The 17,242-nt window shown below is 34.8% G+C and overlaps 1 protein-coding gene across 1 annotated transcript; it reads right to left on the bottom strand.

Annotated features, from left to right (window-relative positions):
- Positions 1-13,036: 13,036 nt before the first annotated feature.
- Positions 13,037-16,921, bottom strand: LOC126593919 (pectin acetylesterase 10-like). The gene is made up of 13 exons (XM_050260089.1): positions 16,754-16,921; positions 16,413-16,671; positions 15,704-15,786; positions 15,247-15,376; positions 15,080-15,153; positions 14,828-14,914; positions 14,633-14,757; positions 14,422-14,482; positions 14,245-14,298; positions 14,042-14,119; positions 13,836-13,941; positions 13,579-13,724; positions 13,037-13,472 (listed from the first exon to the last, which is right to left on the bottom strand). Exons 2-13 carry the CDS (start codon positions 16,597-16,599, stop codon positions 13,359-13,361), a joined length of 1,245 nt encoding a protein of 414 aa, XP_050116046.1. The 5' UTR covers positions 16,600-16,671; positions 16,754-16,921; the 3' UTR covers positions 13,037-13,358.
- Between the last annotated feature and the right edge of the window lie 321 nt (positions 16,922-17,242).

The following is a 17,242-nucleotide window of genomic DNA, read 5'->3' as shown; positions in this document are numbered from 1 at the left end:
CAAAATCCGACCAAAATATTATATTATATAAACACGGAAATAAACATAGTTAAAAACCAGTTTCAATATGCAGAAATATTGATTAAACAAAAGTGAAAATACAAAAATGACAGCATAGCCGACAGAGAGAATAAGCATGCAACAATAGTTGAATTCATAACAGCTCATATGGTTTACATGTTGGATTTATTCTAATATAAATCAACCTTAAATGGTCTACAACATATAATAGGAATGTAATATTGGATATTAATGTAGATATTGTGATTTGATCTCTTAAGATATCAATTTTATATTAGATGTCTTGTAATACAAATAAGATTGATAGAGTCCTTGATTATACCTGCAAACCCTAGACACACAACAAACGCTTCTCATAAATTAATTGTATCCAGCTAGGTGTTTTGTAGAAGATTTTGGTGTTGCCGCAACCTACATACTATTCGCTTGGTCTCCAATGGCTATCGCTTCATGATCAGGCTAGCCAACTCTTTATTTTGTGTTTTAATTATATAACCACACAAGGTTTATATATGGTATCAGAGTCATTTGTCATATGATTAAAACCCATTAAGAAGTATCAAAGTCATTTGACATATGATTAAAACCTATTAAGAAAAGTTAATTTTAGAGACTCAAAGCAGACAGCTTAATCAGTAATTGATATTTCGACATGGGGGCGTAAAAAATGGGATCCTATCAACTTGTTCCGACCTAGGATAATAAGCTCATGAGCTTAGTCTTACTTCACCATCGAGAAACGAAAGAAGACTTCCATCTCCAAATTTAACTCAGATGTAGCTCACTCATTTTTAGGTGTGAAGCAGTGTCAAACCAAAATCGCTGATGTTCTTAAATTTTTGTGAGCATGTTATATTTTTTCTGACCTTACATTGGAAAACCAAACAGGGTCATCTACCAAAGCAATATGGTTTGTCCCATTGAATTCGATCTTTGTGTCTATGATATTGTATTTTGATTGGTATATCTATTTAGTTGAATCCCTCGAAGCTTAAATTAATTATATAATATACATGCATAGTGATGTATACTGCAGGGCATATACATACATTGCACATCATGCTTGCCATGAATATGAATCCTAATTTTATATGTTTTGGCAACATGCATCAAAACAGGCAATGATTTATGTGTTCGACTAGAAGTGAGATTATCACTTTTTAATGTTGTATATGTTAATATACTTCAATTCGATCAGGATGAGCAATGATAAATTTAGGGTTTTGTAATTTATCTAAATTATTGACTCCAGTCAAGATGCCGTTTGGGGATACAAAAAGATTTCACAACTGCTCATGTTAGCACATATGTTTGTGATGTTACCATTGATGATCTAAGCAAGCAGATTTCTTCATCGTCCATGAATATTGTAACCATGGTATATGATTGAACATTTTGAAGCATCGAATCTATATATAATTTTTATAGAATTGAAGCATGAATTTTAAAAAATCATATAGGAATTGGGATCCTATAATCACATAGGAATGCTGAGAAGCGTATATATAAAACATGGTATCATATAAGTGTTTTACAGATTCTTTCAACTAGCAGCAAATTGTTAAGTAACCTAATTGATGGCCCCATCCCCATCAACTCCAGCCACAGCTTCAGGAGGGCTCTTTACTGCCACGGGCGAGAACACCTGTGTGAGGTATGTTCATGGTGGACGTGCGACAAGGGAACACTAATCACCTCTCAAATGCCCCACGGATTGCCGCAGGTTTTCTGATTTCCATTTGATTGGGTAAAATAATGTATACGAAATTATATATAACCATGTCATTAGTTGCTGTGGGAAATAATTTTGCAAATATGTAGGACAAATGACGTGTCGTTTTTTTAAAGGGTTGGGTTGTCCTGTATTGCTTGAAATGATTTCTACGCAAAGACACAAATATATGTATAAATCTGGTGGATGAGCATTAATAATGCCGTAGGATTATTGGTTATGTTTGAATTATTATGCCCTGGATATATGCACTATGTACCAGTACTCAAGTATGACTTGGGATTAACTCAAGTAATGTTTATAATGATTTTAACTCCATAAGGAATCTGCGTGACTAATCAATTAGTTTTGTCTGTAGTCAACTGTGAAAATTGATTCATGACTTATGGATTGATTGAGAATGACAGAAAGCATCTTATGGCAAGAACAAGGACATTATACAAATGAACGAGGTTTGTAGTAAGTGACAATTTTCATTTGTATTCTATCTATTCTATGTAAGAATTACGATTGGTCATGTGATTACATATATGTATATAAAGAAGTGGTGAACATATGAAGGCATGAGGTATGTATTTCATTCAAAGCATGTGACTTAGTTGATAAGCATAAGTTTTCAAACTTGTATATAGTTTGTTAGTTTTTCCTATGCCTAAAGAATTTAAAAAATATTTTGATTAGTTAATTTTTATGTGCCATAAGAGGAGAAGAAAAGAAATTATTCAAGGCTAATGTATGACATGCACTGGAGATGTTTATTTTAGAAGAAAAGAATTTTGTTTGTTCCTTTGTTTAATGGGAGTTTTAACATAACACTCCCTGTACTGTTCACTTTTAACGAAAAACCACATGTTTACCTTCACTGGCACTATTTACTATATCTTTAAAAAGGGCTTTTAGTTAAAAGATAAGTTTTTTTGGACTTTTCGTTAGTTTTTCTTTGTTTAATTTGGTAATTACAAGGCTAATATATGATTTTGATGCTAATGTTTTAGTAGTCTTGTACTACGGAAAGAAAGGTACAAAAGACAAGGAAACCGTTTGACTTTGTTGGAAATTTGAATAGTTTGAGTAGAAATTTCTTTGTCCCACATTGGTCATTCCCAAAAATTTTTATCACTTTATAAGGCTTTGTCCTTTATAGAATTTCAGCCATTGTAGATACCAATCTTCCCATCCAAAAAAAAAAATTCCAATATTTCTTTGCCTCTCACATGAGTTTCAATCACAGAAGAGCCTTTTATAAAATTGTAACACACCCTCACGCCGGTTATAACAATGTCTTGTGGGGATTACCCTTCGTGGGATTTACCGTCAACAACTTCATTTAACATTGGCTTTGGCCTTAAAAAACAGAAAAATAACAAACTATAGTGTGGCATCGGCCTTCACTATAGCACCACGGGATCGCCCTTTGTGAATTTTACCAAAAAACAACTTTTTTGACAAATGGCATTGGCCTTCACAATTTCAACAACTGAAAATCAACATCTATGTAGGATTACCCTTCGTGGGATTTACCTACTCAAAACACGGGATTACCCTTCATGGGATTTACTGTTAACAACTTCTTCTACCCTTCATGGGATTTACCTATTCAATCACGGAGTTACCCTTCGTGGGATTTACCGTTTACAACTTCTTCAAACTTCATCGTATAATTGGACTTACTGTAGATTCATGCTAACAATTGAGTTGGTTAGACTCGACATTATAGGCTGAGATAAGGGAAAATTACTGCACAAACTCCTCAACAGAATTGCATAAAAACAGTGAAGCAGAGAGACAGGAATTGGATACTGTAAAACTTCCTGAGTAATTCTACAATGAACACCCTAAAGATATTAGTAGTAATCAAACCCAAGAATCCATACCCATTTCACCAACCATATCAAGATTTGCAGAAAGCCATCCATTCCCAATTTAACTCCACGCTAAGCCGAATAGTGAAGTTGTTCCTGAAAATGCGTAGGATAATCCCCTACAAAGAATACCAGCCTCCGGTCGTGAACTTGCTCGTTTTTCTGTGAAGCCTAATTCCAGTTAACCTAATATGTGTTCACTACGACCTTTTGACATGAGTCGGCATGAGAATGCTAGAAAAGGAAAAGAAAATTTGAAGGGTGGTGCTGCGTTGGATGCAGATCAGCAAGCCATCCATATCCGACTCAATTCCATGGCCTCACAACATAGTCCAAGTAAACTTAAAGATCAAGTGGAAAACATTGCAAGTGTTACTTCAGAAAATTGTGGAGCTTGGTAATCGACAGGCATATGTGGTGAAAGTAGCATCCCCTGGAATAAGGATCATTGAGCAGAGCAACAAAGAGTACAAATATGAACAATCAATCAAGTCGCTCACATGCCATCTTCACAGTACAAATCACCTTGTTGAATACCCAAAGAAAACTCAAATCGATAGTGCCATTTTCCATAATCCAACAATATTCTTGAAATTGAGAGCACACAGAAACACACATACCCAAATCTTGAACAAATATACGTCCAAAAGACAACACAAGCCCAACCAAGTAGTAGAACTGTAATTCTTAACCAGCAACAAAAAACTTGAAAAACCCAGAAAACATCCATTCTAATTGTTCAAGAATTCAAAGAAAAGGGACTGAAAACTTAACCTTCATATAAAACTGTTGAGTTTGGCATTTCAACAAACACTTGGAGTGCACACATGTCTGGTCTTTCTTCCATACCAGAGAACAGAGTAGAGATCAAAGAATTCACTGACCCATTTCTTCAAACAGTTGGAGTGCACAGAATTAGAACGTGAAGAGCTCCCAAGACCAGAATCCACCTTCAGCCACCAGAAAATCGTCAACTCAAGGAAATGAAATTAAAGAAACTCGATCTTTCTTGTCCCGCCAACCTTCCACCTTTGACCACACAAGATTTGAAGAAGAAAACTTCAGTGCAGGTTAATCTAGGCTTTTCTGCAAATGGCAGAGGCAAACTCCAAAAGCTAGCGCGAAGAGCCTCTCTGTCTACGATTAACAATCCGGTGTCGAAACGAGAGAGGATTCATCGAGATCAGTGGTGAAATCTCAATTCATATCCCAGAAAAATAAACCAAGAACAATCACGGAAGCACCGAAAATCTAATGAAAATTCAAAGATAAACTAAACTAGGAAAAAAAAATGTAAACTATTAAGAAGTGAAACCACCAGAATCCATGGCGTGAGCTTAGTGGCTCTGATACCATGTTAACTACATTGTAATGTTTGGTAATTGAAGAGAAAATCAAGAAGAAAGATGAAGAGAAGAAATATGCTTTTGTATTGACTAATTGAATGAAGGTTACACAACTGTTTTTATAAGAGAAAGCCTAACTACTCTAACCAACTTACTAACTGTATTGCTGACTTGTATGCTTAATAATGTTTACCTTCACTGGTACTATTTACTATATCTTTAAAAAGGGCTTTTAGTTAAAAGATAAGTTTTTTTGGACTTTTCGTTAGTTTTTCTTTGTGTAATTTGGTAATTACAAGGCTAATATATGATTTTGATGCTAATGTTTTAGTAGTCTTGTACTACGGAAAGAAAGGTACAAAAGACAAGGAAACCGTTTGACTTTGTTGGAAATTTGAATAGTTTGAGTAGAAATTTCTTTGTCCCACATTGGTCATTCCCAAAAGATTTTATCACTTTATAAGGCTTTGTCCTTTATAGAAAGTAATTGGAGTAATAGGCGTGGAGAATAAAATTGGGCTCACCCTTGGGGTTGGGCTTTGGGGTGCACTAATTAATTGGTAATTAATTATAATTAATATATATATATATATATATAATTAATATATAATTAATTATCAAAAAATGGGTCTTGGGGCTCTTGGGCTCGGGCTCGGGCTCTAATAATTAAATTATTTAATTAATTATTTTCGGATTTAATTAATTATTTTTAATTCATTTTGAATTTAATTAATTAATTAATTTTTACTGACAGACTCATCCTTTCAGATGAAGTCTGAAGAGTTCAGAAAGAACACAGAGCAAAGCACCCCTCTGGAGAAGATGTCTCCCAACAGACACATCTCATTCTCTTACCTGTTGCGAATAGACATCCTTCTATTATATATACATCCATCTGCATGGCATTTAGAATACAGAAAATCAATATTCTTCTTCTACAATCTCAAACATCCTTTCTGAGAGAACCACACAGAAGTTCGCCAGAAGTTAAGTTTTCCGGTGCTGGAATTCTAACTTGATCGTTGAATCCTAGTGAAGCAGACGTTCGTAGAACTACAAGCACTGAGTAGGGACGAATTTGTGTTTCAAGGACATTGCGGTACGCAAGCCTCGATCTTCAATCTTTCTGTTTTAAATTATTTCGTTGTTCATGCTCTGTTCAAATTTCATTCGTATTTATTATTTATTAGCATATATAAAATTATCACACATTGTTGACATATATCCAACAGACTTAAGAAAGCATTTTGGTGATATCACAATTTGACTTTTGAATTAAAGCGACTGTATTGTTGATATAAAGTGTTTCTATTTTGAATCAATTAGCTCCATCATGTTCTCTCATACGTATTGACATCCTTGTGGTGGAAGATTGATATTACAACTTATACAACTTGTTCTATATGTGATTAATCTCTTTCAAGTATGATGTCAGGTTTCTTGAGATTAATTGAATATCGAAAGAAAGTCAGGAATGAGATTATTAAATTAATGTGAAATTAATACCAGGTGGAATAAACTATTTATAAAAATTATAATCTGCTGAACTGACTAGTCAAGCCCGCTAGTCAACTAAGATAGATTTGTTAGTCAATAAATCTAAGATTCAAATACCAATTTCAGTTTCCAAAAACTATCCTAGTCAGCAAAGGTGTAGTTCGTTGCACATTATCAATGTGTCAAGTGAGCAAAATAGTAAACACATACCATTTAGATGTTCAACAGATATATGTACCACGTATATGAGTGAGATGTGTGACACAATAAGCATAACTTGAACTCAATAAACGTAAATTGAACACAAGATATTTTTGGCCGAAAAAATCCACCACTAGGTTAAAAAATTGGGAACTCTCCACTGAGTCCAATCCACTAGTGTAAACAAAAGTTCATAAAAAGATCACACAAGCCCAATTCCTAGATCCCTATCTAAGGATCAGCTTTACCTTTATGCAACCTTGCCTTACACGAGATGAACTCTTTTGATCTTCACGAAGTGGCAACTCTTCATGAGCTCATCACCTTGTGGCAACGAGATTAACACGATCAATGATGTGATATGATTTTATGATATGCACAACAAATTTGGATTCAACTGACCAGTTAGGTTCTTCAGTCAAACTGTTGAAGGAAGAATCTAACTTAAATCCAAAAACTTAGTCTAAAAACGAATTTAAAGCTTAAAATCAGACTAAGACATAAATGCAAAACCTTAAAACAATGCAACCCTAATAGACAATGTTTGAGTGTTTAATGCATGAGAAAGGTTTGGGAGTAATGGTTCATAAATGGAGAAGATGCAAGCTTCAAGCCTTTAAAGCAACTCTCACTTTAAAACTAAGTTCTAAACCCCGAAGAACAAATTTGAAACCCTAGGGAAGAAATACACCCAAGGAAATCAGAATTTTCATCAGCCAACTTGTCCCAATGACACTTGTCGGCTGCAAAAGAGATCTAGCCAGATCAATGGCCATAAATTGACTACCATCAGAAAAGTGTCAGAAAGCCCATGTGAGTTGTCTTAATTTGTGTGGCTAGACAGCTGGGAAGTCAGCGCCCTAAACTAGCTAGACAATCAAACTAGTCATAATGCAACACAAATAAAGATATTAAATGCCTATGCATGAACAAACCTTTGAGTTGAAATGTGCCACTTCTTGAACATTTACTCCAGTAGCAACAACCCATAATCAGAGTATATTCTAAAGCTAGATTGAGCATGTGTGATGATTCAATAACAATATTTGACAAGGAAAGCCAAACACTTAAAACTAGACTTTATATAATGGCATTTGTTGGCAATACTTGAAGCTTGAATCATGTTGTCATAATTTTGTCACTTACAGCTAACTAATCCATGTGACATTCGTATTGTTTCAGGTTGTAGTTGATCAATGTATTGTTAACTAAGCAAGCCATAACGGCTTAGTTGATGTTGGGACTATGGTTTTAAGTTAATTCGATCAACATTGCATCTTAATTAGAATACAAGGGATAATCTTCTTGCTCGTAGATGTGGATTGTTTCTTTTGTTTGATTTATTTCATAGGAGTTTGTGGAAGCTTCATCTTGCCCGTAGGTGTTGAAGTTTTTTCATGAAGTTAACTCTTGTGACATATAATCCAATACTAGAATAATTTACTTGCCCGTAGGTGTAAATTAACCTAGTTTCATGAAGTTTTATTGGTGATTAAGTTTCATGTCTTCAGTTACAAATATTTCCACTACGAGCTCCATTATAGGTTGTGGTTTAAGGCATGAAATTAGTTGCATCATGATGTATTTTTGTCTCTCCATGAGACTTGTTGATGCAAAGTTATTGAGCCCATGAAGGTTAATAAAAAATTGCTAAGGTACGCATTGTTTAAGTATTATGCTTGTAAATCTTTTCAATTTGAACTATGATATCGATTTAGATGATAAAATTTGACTACTACAACTTCCTTTGAACATCAAAATTGAAATGATATGAAATTGAATTTGTGTTTTTTTTTTTTTTGGAAGAACCTTTCCGAAGAAAGGAGACATTTTTATTCCAAACTCTAGATTGCAAACAGAGGCCCACATACAAACCAGATACATGCACACAGATAGGCCTCCCAACAAACCCACCAAAGCTTAAAAAAGAGCCCAGCCCTACAAACAAAACAAAGGAAGTTTCAAGACCCCAGCAAAAGTTTTCTGGATTAACCCATAAGAAATCCTTCAGCTGACGCCAAATCCAATCAAGCAACTCCGCAGAACCCAACCACGGAAGCTGTACCGATCGCCCCAATCTCAGCCAGAAAGTGGAAGAAGTCTGTGGGAACACCCCGAATGACACTACCAACGAAGGCAGACAAAGAGAAGGAGAAGAAGGTGGTGTGTTAAACACCCGAGCCGATGAGTCCACCGGAGCTCTACGCACCCTCTCAAAATATCGCAACCATGTGCTTTGAAATCTGACTGCTTATCGAGTTGAAAGTATATGGGGAAGACAGGCATTGGGTACAGACATTTTGGGTAAATCAGGAAGAACTGGAGAGAAAATTATCCAAAAATTTGAGAAACAAAAGCAAAACAAAAACCTTACCTCCGACCCCCACCACAACAAGGGCCTTCAGCAACGATTTTAATCGATGAGGGAATCACTCACACACAAATGGTGGAAAAGACTCTCAAGAAGAGAGAAGGAACCTCTCACATAGAGAGAAAAGTCTGTAAATATTGTGAAATTGAATTTGTTATGGATGCATAGATTCATGATAGATGCACATAACTATTTCTGGCAGATTGCAAGTCTTGACTAAAATTGGATGAATGACAAGTCTAATGGTCACCAAATGACCTGAATTTTTTATAGGTTCTACATATGCATGTCTACTAACACTATGTTTGGATGAGGGAAATAAACTTGGAATTTGGATAAAAGTTAGAATTTTTAAATTGACATGCACCAATTCTCTTGTTTGGATTCATAAATATAGAAATTTAGAATTTCCGCATGAAAAAAAAACTTGGAATTTGGAACCTCCAATTCCCAAGTTTAAATTCCATGTAAATAGGTGTCATTTCCCAATTTCTATCATTGAGAACTTAAAAATAACAAATTCCATTTTCAATTCCATTGTTCTTTTAGGCTATAACCAAATAAAAAAATTCACAAATTCTAAAAAATAAAATTCTGCCAATTCAATTTCCGTCATTTTAAAATTCCTTAGTAATTTTAATTTTCTTCGTCCAAACATAGTGTAAGTTTTTGAAAATTTTCGTAATTTTTTGCCAGGTATTGTTATTATGGTGACATGCTCGTATTGACAGTTTTGCTGACAGATTGTGTTGGTCTTTTGAGAAGTTACTCTAGACTACTATTTTGATCTAAAACGACTCTATATTTTTATTTTAGGAATAGTTTGATTTGTATAATTTTGGTAGTGACCAAGCTTATGAATTAATTATGGTAAATTCTAAAGTAATTGTAACTTATTGCTGAAATTCTGTTTGACAACTTTGTGTTGGTTTTGGTATCTATTCTATTATGTCTAAAATATGAAGTAATTTTATTTTGGTATATCTTTGAAAGAATGAATTAATGAGTGTTTGCCTAAATGGGAAAATTAGTGAAAGAAAATTGGGCTTCACTCATTAACTTATTTGTCATAAGTGTATAAACTCTAAAAGCGTAGTGGGAGTTGTTCTAAAGTTTTGAGCATTAAGTGGACTTTCATAAATCTATTAAAGTGTTATTCTATCTTCTATGAACATTTGGTTGCATGAATGAGTACTTGGTGTATGTGTATATTTTTCATATTACTTGCAATCATTTAGATGCCTTGATTGATTATGTGTTAATCTTTATAAAGAATTTTGAGGCTCATGGGGACTTAGCATAAATATAATTACTAATACAAACAAGATGGTTGTTGGATGATTGATTTTGCATAAACAACGGTGAATGTCTTAGTTTTTACTTTTCATTGAGATTATGCTATTTAATGTGTTAAAGAAAGGTTAAAGAAAGACAATTTTGTAGTGAAATGCATTAATTGCCTAAGTAAGGGTGTTCCCACAAGCATATTTTAAAAGTATGATTAAGTATTAATTTGCAAATTAAGTGACGATGTTGCAAACCAGTGGGACCTTGAGTTTCATTTTAGCCTTACATTTGCAGATGACCTATAAGGTATGTATGATTTTTGAATCCATGTATTCAACCTAATCTCTGATTGGATTCGTTGAGTCACATTTTTATGTGTTGGTCAATTATCAAATGACTATATATCTGATATCAAGTTAATCAAATTGTATTTTAAATCATAATGGAAGGGTTAATCTTCTTGCTTGTATGTGTGGACTAATTCTTTTGGTTTGACTTAAAATGGCATGACATGATTTATATGTTGTATTAGTTGTGAGGGTTTTTTCGTCTTGCTCATAAGTGTTGAAAATTTTCTCACGAAAGTAACTTATATGGTATATGAACCAGTGTGAAAAACATGTTAATTCATCTTACTCGTAGGTGTGGAATAATTAAGTTTTATGAAGTTTTGTTTGCAACTGCAATAAAAGTTTACATTAAGGATGACATGAGATGATAAAAGTTGAGACACATTCAGGTAATTAAAGTTTATCTATGTAATCATAATTTGACGGTGTTTCATGTGATGAGGATTTTAGCATGTGTGATTATGAAGGTTCTGGGTTGTGTCAACCTTACAACCTTATTAGTTCCATGTTGAAAGACTTATTTGACAGAAACTTGTATCAAGGATAGGATATTATCACAACTACATGGTCATTAAAGTGACATTAATTTCCAATCTCAAGTATAAACATAAATATTATATTTGTAGACCAGTGGGAGAATGTTGGATTTATTCCAATATAAATCAACCTTAAATGGTCTACAAGATACAATAAGAATGTAATATTTGATATTAATGCAGATATTGTGATTTGATCTCCTAAGACATCAATCTTATATTAGGTTAATACAAGTAAGATTGATGGAGTCTTTGATTAATTATATGTGATTATGATACCTAACTGATAAGCTGAAAATGGGATTTGGGATTCCTTTATGAACATAACCTTAATGCCTTAGTCAGTATAAATACTAAGATCTCTGCAAACCCTAGACACACAACAAACGCTTCCCTTAAAGTAATTGTATTCGGCTAGGTATTTTGTAGAAGATTATGATGTTGCCTCAACCTACATCCTCTTCGTTTGGTCTCTAATGGCTACCGCTTCATGATCAGGTCAGCCAACTCCTTATTTTATATTTTAATTATATAACCATATAAGTTTACATCATATGTATGGTTGAGGCATTGAGATTACAAGACTCTTCTCGTAGGGTTTTGATATTCAATTTCCCAGCAGGATATTCTGAATTCAGACGTTGCTAAGGTCAAGGGAAGCTTAATAATACAAGGAACAAGTCACAGAAAGGGAAAAGAAAAATCAGTATCATATTTTTAAAATGTGATTAATTAAGGAGATTATTTATTTATTTATTTGTTTGGGAAGCTATTACATTTACCAGTTTTGGATGTTTGTATGCCATATTGCCACGCAGAGACTCAGCAATATAGATAATAGAATATTCTCCTGTCCGGGACTATAAAGCAGATGATACATTAATTTGGCTTGTTGTGACCAATTTATCTGACAAAGTAAAGAGAAGTGTGTAATTATGTGGTTGTGTTATTCTTCTTACGTAATGTTTTTATTGGCTTTTTAGCCATAATAGTCCATAAGATTTGCATAACTCATCATTTTGGTCTATGTAATTTGAAATCAATAGAAGTAGTCTATGAGTTTGTCCATCATCAATTATTTTCGTCTTCTTATGGAAAATCACCATTAAATAAGGCTAAAATAATAAAAAATACTTTCAATTTTTGTCAAATCATTTGATCCATTGTTTATTAATTAGAGGATATTTTTTTCATTTTGGTCCTTATTTAATATAATTTTCTATGGAAAGACCAACATGATTGATGGTGGACAAACATAGGGACCATTTCTATTGATTTCAAATCTCAGTGACCAAAGTAATGAATTATACAAATCTTAAGGACCATTTTGGCTAAAAAACCGCTTTTATTTATAGTAATAAGGAGGAAAAGAATCCTAGTTCTCCAAGGAAATACAATCCTAGTACAATGGTGTTGATAAACACAAAAATCATCAAGACGATCAAATTATTTACAATCTTCTATTTTTTACAATGCGATATTCTAAACTACTTTTTGGAGGGTGATTGAATGCAAGAGAGGAGGCTAACCTAAAATGATCTAGTAACATCTAAAAATTACTAACTCTTCTCTTTTTTTAAGACGGTATTGTAAACTATTCTAATTTACAAAGACGGTGATTGAGTGCAAGAGGGCATGTTGATCTAACCCACGTCTGCCAAGTACTAACAATCTTTAGTTTTGATCGACATTTTCTACTCGGGGATAGTTTCTTTATACCCATCATGTGAAAGATTTGGTAATGAACTCGAAGATTTGATTTTAACTAGCTTTTAGTCTAGCGATACATTTATAATCTTTCTATTTTGTGTTTCTGTTGAATTTCATGAATCATAACAGAAATCGAATGGCTGCAATAAAGAATTGCTAACCCCTTACATAAAATCCAGAATCAAAATTTACACAAAATCTATCACAAACTCCTTACAGAAGTGACCTCTCCCTACCTTCTTCAACTACGAATTTGCTAATGAACCGAGTTTATTCGAGACACAATCAAAGATACGAAGAACTTACACGAAAAACATTACATCAATTGCGAATGCTTGCTGATGGCAATTGCACTTCTCAGCAGATTTCTGCTTTATGGTCTTCCATACCAATTTTCAATCGAACTGTCGAACTATAAAGCTATTTCGTTTATCGAAAGGCAAAACTAAGCTTTTTCGAAATTCAGATTGTGGCAAGAATTGTCACATGGGTAGGGACAATCTATGATCTTCACGCTTGTTCGGTCGAAATACCAATCTCCAACTGCTATAGCGATTGCCTGCACGTCATCGGTCACACATAAACATTAGAGTTTGAAATTTAAGATCTCTTGATTTTTATGATTGGGAGAGAACTTGATATACTATGTTGTATCAGAGGCTCACCTTCTTTCCAATAACTGGAGAATCATCAGCAAACCATGTATCCTGCCTCTCGGATTGGCAGTGCGCAAAACACGAATTTATAAACAATCCGTTTTTTTCAGACAGAGAGAACTGTTTTACTGCATTCAGCATTTGATTCCTGAATCCTGTTTGAAAGAAAATTAAAAATCATAACAAGCAGTACAAATTTGGTTAATGTGTTTCTGAGATGCTATGAAATCTTAAGATTCAAAGTAATTCCTCAAATGTGGGATCACCTTGAAGAAAATTGATCTGTGATGGAGTACATTTTTCATGGTTTAATCTGCAATCGCGCCAGTAGCCGGCAGGATCTGCTGCCGGTGGAGCTAAACTGGTCTGGATCTGTTTTCAAGCAGAATCATTCCATCACTTACCAAACACTGTGCGGCATGGAACATCAGGAAAAACCAAATTTTAGAACCCTGTAAAAGCGAAACTTCACCTGCCACGAATCATATGCTGCATTGAGTATAAACAGTGGGGTTTTGATGCTGGAGATCAAGTTCTGAGGGAAGAAGCACTGCAAGGAAGGATGGTAATTTAAGAGTAAATAGCAGTGCACATAACTTTTCGATTTTTCCACCTATCTTCAAGTTAAGGACTGGAAAAAAAGAAATATATAGGAAGGGAAAAGGAAATGATTACCGAAGTTGGGTCAAGGTGATTAGTGCAATATTGTGGCAGATTTGGTTTCACCCCCTGTGATAATCATAAGAAAACCATAAGCGTGCATCGAAAACATGGAATAAATTAAAAGAAAAGAAGAAGAAGATAAAACATGAATCGGGGGTGGGTTACAAATCTTTGAGATCGAGTCAATACCTGCAAGCCGACAATGCCACTATATAAATTCCTGAGTGTGCGTCCACCAGAAACGTCATTCCTACAAGTTGATACAGAATCACCATTAATATCTGTGTGAAATTAATAAGCTAGAGCAGGTATTCACATTGGACAGAGAGAGAGAGAGAGAGAGAGAGAGAGAGAGAGAGAGAGAGAGAGAGAGAGAGAGAGCATTCCGGATAGTACTTACGCATCAAGAAACAATCCAGCATCACTCAGGCACTTCACTTTCGTAGTTCCTGGCATTAAACCCCGGAACTTATCACAGTGCAAAATAGCTGCCACACCACCGGCAGAGCAACCCGAAAGAAGAGCCTGAAATACAATCTGTCAATATACTGAAAGATGTGGCATAGCATGAGAATAGACCTTAAACAAGAAGAACCTGCTTGGCGTAGCTCATGCCCTTTGATTTCAAGTCTTCCATTGCAGCCAACCATATACGCTCTCCTCTAAATTGCAGTTCCTTTGCCTAAAAGCAGAATCACAATATTTTAGCATCTGGTGAGCAAATATGAGTGAAAACAGTTGAGGTTTATGTTGAATTTATCAGTTTTAAGCCAATTTTTTAGCCGCCAAATGATATCAAGGCCGCCAATTGGTAGAAATATGTAAACCGTGAGAACATTCCACTAACCTTATCTTCACTATCCCCAGAAAAAGAAGCACCATCGCAATAACGAACCTTGACTCTGTTCCAGTTGAAAAAATCTGCAATCCCATAAATGATAAAGATGAGGGTCAAGACAGTTAAACGAGGAAAAAGCAGATGCGCAAGCATAGCATTAAGTTTGAGGGGCAAACCAGGATTTTCTTCAGCTTTATTGCTTAGTATTCCACTGAATACTAACTGTTTTTCCATGTATTTTGATGATCCCCGCCTTGTTGTTTTTCGATAAACACAAGTTCTAATGTTGTTACACCATCCTCCCCCCTGCCACAAGATGTTAATTCACGTCAAGTCCTAAACTACGCCAATTGTCAGCAAATCAAGGAATTTGAGAGGCTTGAAGAAAGAAAAAGAGAGGCTTGTTTGGAAATCAATCAACCAAAGGTAACATGATAAAAACATGGTTTTCGTATTTAAAAAAACATTACACTACTGCAGATGATTGTAAAACTTGTCATCTGATAACTTTCATTCAAAACACGCTCTTAAGTCCGCAGTTTCAGAAACAATCTTCAAGATTTTGGTACATAAAGGTATGAAAGTTAAGGTTACGCGATAAGATGATACTGCGTAACCACATGAATCACAAACCTCCAATTGAATGAGCCAACTATTTGCTCCTGACCCGTATCCGCGATGCAAATGATACCCCGGTAAGGTTCCATCCAAGCAGACTGCAAAATCCGAAAGCACGATTTGGTAAATTAAGCCAAAATAAAAATAAGACAGATCCCAAATAAATAATGAAATTCAAATCACTATCATTCAGGAATAACGAATAAGAAATTATTCACAAAATGAATTGGAAAACAAAAGAAAAGTAACAAATTTAACACCAATCACATCAGCTTCATGATAAACAGTATGCTAATAATTCAAGCAGGAATCTGACTCGGAATCTTAGACCACTGAAGGGAAAAAAGAACTGAGAAAACAGAATTTCAAGTAGTAAATAAGATGTTTCCAGGAGAATTGCAATACAAGCTAAAATAAATACATAAATGGAGGGACAAAACAAAGCAATCAACATACAGCATACAATCTGTTATCTCACCTCTCCAAAAAAGTACAGAGAACAACAGAAAAAGGTACTAAATTTATCAAAATCAAGCAATATGCAAAATATTTCGAATTGAAAAAAGAAAAATGAAGATGTGGGTTAGGTCAGTTCGTCACCACCTGTCCCCTTGCACAGAGTTCGATTCCAATCATCGGAAACCAGAGTAGTTTAGAATATTGTCTTGTAAACGAAAAAAAATAACAATATGCAAAATGTATATCATAAGAGCGGAGATTTCACCTGCTCCTTTGGCCCCAGCTCCTCCAATGATGGTCAGTCCAACCATCAGCAAGTCAGCTCCAACCTTTGATTCTCCATAGCCCTCCAACAAAGCCATCTCTGTTTCATTGAAGCCGTACTCCATAAACCCAGCAGCCCATTTGCTGAAAGCAAGTGAAATCACAATGCTAACCCAGAAAAGCTTCATCTTTGCCCTCCCTTCCCTCTCTCTCCTCTCTGCTTCTTCTGTGGTTCAAATCTCTCTGCCACCACCCAAGTGCTGTAAAAATATAAACTTTTATTTATGAATAATAAAAAATAAATGGAAAAGAATTGAAGAAATAAGGAAAATTTTGATTTGCCTTGGTATTTGGCGGAATGGGTAGTGACTGGTTGCTATAACATTTCTTGGAAGGAAAAGTTATTCAGCTTGGGAGTTTATATGGAAGGAAATCAAGCTCCGTAAATCGAGAGAGAGAGAGAGAGAGAGAGAGAGAGAGAGAACAGTGTGCAGGGCTTTTAAGGTTTACTGCACCATAAGCACGTACGCTTCGAATATTAATTACGTAATTTAGGAGGGTAATGGTAAAGGTACGGGCACAACAGGACAAGCTAGGTCACAGGACAATGACTACCGTTGATTTAAGCGAGAACAATCATCACCCCTTTGATCGGTTGGTCCATAGGAGTGGACCTACCATGGTCATTGTTGTAGTAGGTGACCTTTGGTCGTAAATATCGTGGTATTTGGAGTTCAGATCTTGTGCAGTGTTTTTTGACTTGTGTCCACTGATTAAATGGAAAGTAGAACTAAACACAACATATAATTAATCAATAATTTTGGCGGCAAT

The sequence above is a fragment of the Malus sylvestris genome, chromosome 12 (assembly GCF_916048215.2).
Source record: "Malus sylvestris chromosome 12, drMalSylv7.2, whole genome shotgun sequence".
Taxonomy (NCBI): domain Eukaryota; kingdom Viridiplantae; phylum Streptophyta; class Magnoliopsida; order Rosales; family Rosaceae; genus Malus; species Malus sylvestris.
This window is presented reverse-complemented; position numbering and strand designations above follow the sequence as displayed.